General features: G+C 35.1%; 1 protein-coding gene across 1 annotated transcript in view; it reads left to right on the forward strand.

Moving 5' to 3' along the window:
• Positions 1 to 3,027, forward strand: part of TBR1 (T-box brain transcription factor 1) — a 9,979-nt gene extending 6,952 nt beyond the window's left edge. Inside the window, exon 6 of the mRNA XM_056536897.1 lies at positions 497 to 3,027. Coding sequence (XP_056392872.1) covers positions 497 to 1,331 — 835 coding nt within the window. The 3' untranslated portion in view covers positions 1,332 to 3,027. The remainder of the gene's footprint in view (positions 1 to 496) is intronic.
• The last annotated feature ends 4,237 nt before the right edge of the window (positions 3,028 to 7,264 follow it).

Consider the following 7,264-nt stretch of genomic DNA (forward strand, 5'->3'; position numbering starts at 1 on the left):
CATATCTATCTATCTATCTCATACCTATCTTTCTATCTATCTCATATCTATCTGTCTATCTATCTATCTCATATCTTTCTATCTATCTGTCTATCTATCTTTATATCTCATATCTATCTATCTCATATCTATCTATCTATCTATCTATCTCATATCTATCTATCTATCTATCTATCTATCATCTATCTATCTCATATCTATTTATCTTATATCTATCTCATATCTATCTATCTATCTATCTATCTCATATCTATCTATCTCATATCTATCTATCTCATATCTATCTATCTCATATCGATCTATCTCATATCTTTCTATCTATCTATCTATCTATCTATCTATCTATCAATCATCTATATATATATCTCATATCTATCTATCTCATATCTATCTATCTATCTATCTATCTAATATACATTATATGTTTGTCTATCAAATATCTGTCCACCCATTTAATCTTTATTTGATTATTTAAGGACAATGCTTTGTCTTCCAGGATCTACACCGGTTGTGATCTGGACCGCTTAACCCCTTCACCCAATGACTCCCCTAGATCTCAGATAGTCCCCGGTGCCCGGTACTCTATGGCCAGCTCCTTTCTCCAGGACCAGTTCGTCAGTAACTACGCCAAATCTCGCTTCCATCATCCGGGCTCGGTGCCAGGGCCAGGTACAGACCGCAGTGTTCCTCACACCAATGGGCTACTTTCCCCTCAGCAGGGCGAGGACCCGGGGGCTCCTTCTCCGCAGCGCTGGTTTGTGACCCCGGCTAATAACAGACTGGACTTTACAGCCGCATCCGCCTATGACACTGCTACAGACTTCGCCGGTAACGCGGCTACTTTATTGTCTTACGCTGCCGCGGGAGTCAAGGCTCTTCCTTTACCGACGGCCGCCTGCGCGGGGCGCCCCTTAGGTTACTACAGTGACCCTACTGGGTGGGGAGCGCGGAGCCCACCCCAATATTGCACCAAAACCGGATCCGTGTTGTCTTGCTGGGCTCCAGGGGCCAGAGTAGGAGCTTCAAACCCCTACTTATCTGGTACAGAAGAAGCCGACACCTTAGCTTCAGATAGGTCCCCACTGGGAGAGGACACCAAACCCAAAGACCTAGCTGACTCTAGCTGGATTGAAACCCCTCCCTCAATCAAGTCTTTGGACTCCTCGGACTCCGGAATTTATGAACAGGCAAAGAGAAGGCGACTCTCTCCTTCTGACCCGGCTGTGTCTGGTAGTTCTTCACCTCTGAAAAGTGAAGTTCTGCCCTCTAGAGACTGCGAGAAGAACTGTGCCAAAGACCTTGGTTATTATGGCTTCTATGCCCACACTTAAATGAGCCACTGCCTAAATTAGCCCATCAGCTAAGGTTTGCCACCTTAAGGACAATAAATGACCAAGTCTTTTGCAGTGGTCTTTAGAACTTCACCTACGTCTTCTGACGAATAAAGGAGGCTCTGCATATAACAAGAAGTGCTAGATGGTGGGTAAGACCACCAACCATTTATATTTTGCTGCCAAGTTGGGAACACGTCCTAGAACTATTTAAGTCACCGCACTGACACCTATTTATTCCTATTATGCGTTTCACTTCTTCACTACCTAGAATTATGTGACAAACCACTTGTGACAGTGGTTCAGCACCATGGACCTAGTTGGGTTCAGCATCATGGACCTTATTGGGTTCAGCACTATGGACAGTGGAGGTTTCAGCACCATGGGCAACAGTAGCTCCAGCACCATGGACAATGGTTGGGTTCAGCACTATGGACAATGGTTGGGATCAGCTCCATGGACAATGATTGGGATCAACACCATGGACAATGGTTGGGTTCAGCACCATGGACAATGGTTGGGTTCAGCACTATGGACAATGGTTGGGTTCAGCACCATGGACAATGGTTGGGTTCAGCACCATGGACAATGGTTGGGTTCAGCACCATGGACAATGGTTGGGTTCAGCACTATGGACAATGGTTGGGTTCAGCACTATGGACAATGGTTGGGTTCAGCATTATGGACAATGGTTGGGTTCAGCACCATGGACAATGGTTGGGTTCAGCACTATGGACATTGGTTGGGTTCAGCACCATGGAATGCAATGGCGGCTGACTTTAGCTTGAAGGCACAGGACCTAATACACTCAGCTGCCTTCTTATGGCAGCTTTTATTTGTAGCAAGTCGTGTTGGAGATACTGTCTGCTCCCAACCTTACACCATACAGCGCTTCCTCCCATGGCAAATATCCTTCATGGTAGGGATGTTGAATGAACTGTCAATGATCCATTTATAAATACTTTTTAAGTTTGTGAAGTCACCAGCAAAATGCATCATGTCCTATTTTATTAACTTATTCATTTAATCATTTATTGATTTACTTATTTATGTGTCTTCTGCATCAATTCTGCTGTATTGACCACGTACAAAGAATAATGTTTACATGTTTACATAGTGGACATCACCCGAGTATGGTATTCCACAATTCTTCAGACAACTTGCACATATTTGTGTCATAATATTCTTTCTATTCTTGTTTTTCCCTCTCCTCATGCTACAATTTTATATTTTATTCTATTTTTTGTGCCAACCGCAAGACTTTGCCAAAAAACAGACTAGCATAAAATAATTCAGTTTTTATTTGAAGCCATCGTATAACTTTTAGTTATTTCTCAAAATACTTTTTTTATTGATTTATTTAAAATTAAAGTTTAGCTCTCAAGTTTTTATCCTTAATTTTTTTGCGTGTAAAATAATTCTTTTTTTATAATAAAAAACAAAACAAAGCCAAACAACAACATTTTGGTCTGGACTGCTGGTGACATAGTGTAGTGGAAATAAAGTGTGAATTGTATACTTAATAAATTCTGGGGACATTTGTCATTTTTTTTCTATTGAATAGATGTCGGGAGAGAAAAGTCTCGCTGTATTTATTTATTTATTTTATTTTTTATTATTTTTTTTTTATCTCAGTCATGTTTAAAGATGAAAAAACAAAAAAAAAAAAATAACAAAAAAAAAAAAAAAAACATAACCGCACAATCCTTCCCCCGGCTACACGTTATTTTTTACAGCTATAAATTGTTATAATGATGATGACTATTGTTACAATAATATCCCAAATCTGTAAAAATTGAAGATAAACGTGACCTTTTCTCTGTACAGAACTGTCTACGGGATGGACTCGTTTTTTCATGATAGAGTTTTGTAGATATCTGCTTTTATGTTATTTATTTGTCTGTAAGATCGATACGTTGAAATAGATGTGTTTCTCTTGTTTGTATTGTCTGTATCTGGACTAAAATAAATTCAGAAAATACATGGACATGTCTTCTAAACTGGAGTTTTCTACTGATTCTTTTACAATAGACTGGCGCAATGATGACAAATTTATACAAATATCTATCTATCTAATCTCTATCTCAAATCTATCTATCTATCTCATATCTATCTATCTATCTATCTATCTCATATCTATCTATCTATCTATCTATCTCATATCTATCTATCTATCTATCTATCTCATATCTGTCTTTTTATCTCATATCTATTTATCTATCATCTATTATCTATCTATCTATCTATCTATCTATCTATCTATCTATCTATCTATCTATCTTTTTCTATAGCTGAATCTATACATGGAGCACACTCTCTCTTCCATATGTATATATAGATCCAGAAGAGATCTATGGAGAAACATTGATGTGGGAACCATTAATTATCTTATGATAGCTATCTATCTCATATCTATCTATCTATCTATCTATCTATCTATCTCACATCTATCTCATATCTATCTCTCTATCTATCTATCTATCTAGCTCATATCTATTTCATATCTATCTATTTCATATCTATATATCTATCTCATATCTATCTATCTATCTATCTATCTATCTCACATCTATCTCATATCTATCTATCTATCTAGCTCATATCTATTTCATATCTATCTATCTCATATCTATATATCTATCTATCTCATATCTATCTATCTATCTATCTATCTATCTATCTCATATCTATCTATCTATCTATCTATCTCATATCTATCTATCTCATATCTATCTATCTCATATCTATCTATCTATCTCATATCTATCTATCTCATATCTATCTATCTCATATCTATCTATCTCATATCTATCTATCTATCTATCTATCTCATATCTATCTATCTCTCACATCTATCTATCTCTCACATCTATCTATCTATCTCTCTATCTCATATCTATCTATCTCATATCTATATATCTATCTATCTCATATCTATCTATCTCATATCTATCTATCTCATATCTATCTATCTATCTATCTCATATCTATCTATCTCTCACATCTATCTATCTCTCACATCTATCTATCTATCTCTCTATCTCATATCTATCTATCTCATATCTATATATCTATCTATCTCATATCTATCTATCTATCTCATATCTATCTATCTCATATCTATCTATCTCATATCTATCTATCTCATATCTATCTATCTCATATCTATCTATCTCATATCTATCTATCTATCTATCTCATATCTATCTATCTCTCACATCTATCTATCTCTCACATCTATCTATCTCTCACATCTATCTATCTATCTCTCTATCTCATATCTATCTATCTCATATCTATCTATCTCATATCTATCTATCTCATATCTATCTATCTAATATCTATCTATCTAGCTATCTATCTCATATCTATCTATCTATCTATCTATCTATCTATCTATCTATCTATATCATATATCTTCCCTATTAGTTTGCTGATAATACTGAGTGAACGGCATTAAAGCCCAATAGACGCAGGTTTCTTTTACCTTGTATTATTCTCTTTCTTATTTCCATTAGAACATATAGTTCGTTTCCGACGATCATTTATTTACTGTCATTGTATTTGTCTTCCCTTTGATTTCCCAGCCCAGTCTCCATTCTCTTGGCTTCCATTGCCCAGGTTACATAATCTCAGTGTTTATACCCATCTCCCCCTCTTCTCGCCTGTATCTGTCATTGACTCAATAAGATATAATCCCCCTACAGTGCAATGTAAAGGAGCGTGTATAGGCTTTAACCCTTCCATGGCAGGGCTCCTCACTATGCATGTTGGCTTTCTGCTAATACTAATGTGATGTACAAAAAATTGCGACTCGGTTAGGGATAAAAATATTTTCCATTCTCACCTTTGGGTTCCAATGTGTTGGCAATGTCTGATGAGGTAGTGTGATACATGGAGGTAGGGACTTCTGGAGGGACCTGTTCATTGAGAGGCTGAATGTGCAGCAAATGTTTAATGAGGCCCAATTTCCCATTTCCAAGTGAGACTGATGGCTGAGCTGGTGATAATGACATATGCTTCTCAATACTAGATATTGTATCAAAGCTTCAAATGTGCAATGTATCAGCAGCTTGTGATATACTGACATTTTATATTTATTTTCTGCATAGCTATTTCTGCTTTATTATTTTTTTGCAGTATGAAAGAGTGGGATGAGAAAGTTATTGCTACCTTAATTTATAGGAATGGGGAGAAAAGGGGAAAAAAAAATAACCTCAGCTTTGTCACCAGGAATATACATAGGGGGACAGGTGAACATAGACTATTAGTTCACACAATATGTGACAGCATAAGCAATAATTCCATACAAAAATCTCACATATCTGGATGATTTGTGATTCATTTAATCTGTTGAATAAGAAAAAGTATATAGTGTAAACCAGTGGTCTTCAAACTGTGGCCCTCCAGATGTTGCAAAACTACAATTCCCAGCATGCCCGGACAGCCGTTGGCTGTCCGGGCATGCTGGGAGTTGTAGTTTTGCAACAGCTGGAGGGCCACAGTTTGAAGACTGCTGGTGTAAACTGTCTCAATTCCACTGATTTGAAACCCCAAGTAAAAAATAAATTATATACATATACATATATATATATATATATATATATATATATATATATATATATATATATTTTTTTTTTATTATTATTATTTATTATTATTTTTTTTTTTGTAAAGGAGAAATGACACTTTATTACCTATAACCATATTTTTTTATAACATTGCCAATAATGACACTTATTAATTGTGACCTTTAGGACAAAAACAAGTGGATACATTTAATTGACAATTTTGATAATTTTTTTTAAATTTTCTAGCAAAGTTATTATTTTTAGAAAATTTGTAAATACTTTTAGATTTTTTTGTATATGTGACATAATGGGATACAGATTTTTTTTTTTTTTTTTAGCATTATGTTCTTTTGATTTATTTATTGTAAAATAAATTGTGTACTAATAATTTTCTGATTATAAAAAAAAAAAATGTTATTTCTCCATCCAGCTTAATTGTACTGGTGAGATTGATGTAGCGGTGAATTCACACCTGGTAGAAATCTCAGAGACTGTTGCAGTCATCGAAATGGGGATTATACTAACACATACTGATAGGTGAATATAGATTGGGTGCCCCTAGGGACAGGGACCAATCTGAGTGTACAGTGCTGCAAAATCTGTGTGTGCTATAAAAATTAAGAATTATTATTATTACAGAAAACTTTAAACTTACTGCATAAACAACCCCAGTCACGTAAATGGAACTGAAATTCTTGCTACAAATCTTTCACATGTAAATTCTACTTAATAGAAATATTGTCCTGAATAGTAAACTATTTTGAATAAAAAAAAAAAACCCTATATATATTTTTCAGTTATAGGCCTAAGGCTTATAGTAGATAGCTAGGATTTAATATTATGTTGTAATATTTAACCTGGGCATTTCTTATCATTAAACCACACAGTATGACAGTTTTATATTCATCATCATTGAATACATGAATTTCAGGTATATGTTGTATTGTATTTGAGCTACTTGTTACTGTAAATATGTCATGCACTCCTTTGTATTTTTTTTTTTTTTTTATCAGTAAAATTTTTTTCCTCGTTGAATATTTTTACGAATAAAACGTGTGTTCATACTCATTTACCAATGTGATGGATGCGTGGACCCCGACTACATAAATATTCTAGAATGCAATTTGGGCCATAGGGACCATTGGGTATGACGGAATTTATTCATTTTTTCTGCCACTATGTAAGACGGACTACTATAGGAAGAAAATGTTGACTTTAGAAAGATTTGTCATACTTAATGTTACAATCCGAATATAGGATGCTAATATATGATGCTATTGAAAGAACCAGATGCCATAGGCTTGATATAATAGATATCATATACAGTATATTAATTTTCATCATAGGTATACCTCAACTATG

This window comes from Hyla sarda, chromosome 8 (genome assembly GCF_029499605.1).
Source record: "Hyla sarda isolate aHylSar1 chromosome 8, aHylSar1.hap1, whole genome shotgun sequence".
Taxonomy (NCBI): Eukaryota; Metazoa; Chordata; class Amphibia; order Anura; family Hylidae; genus Hyla; species Hyla sarda.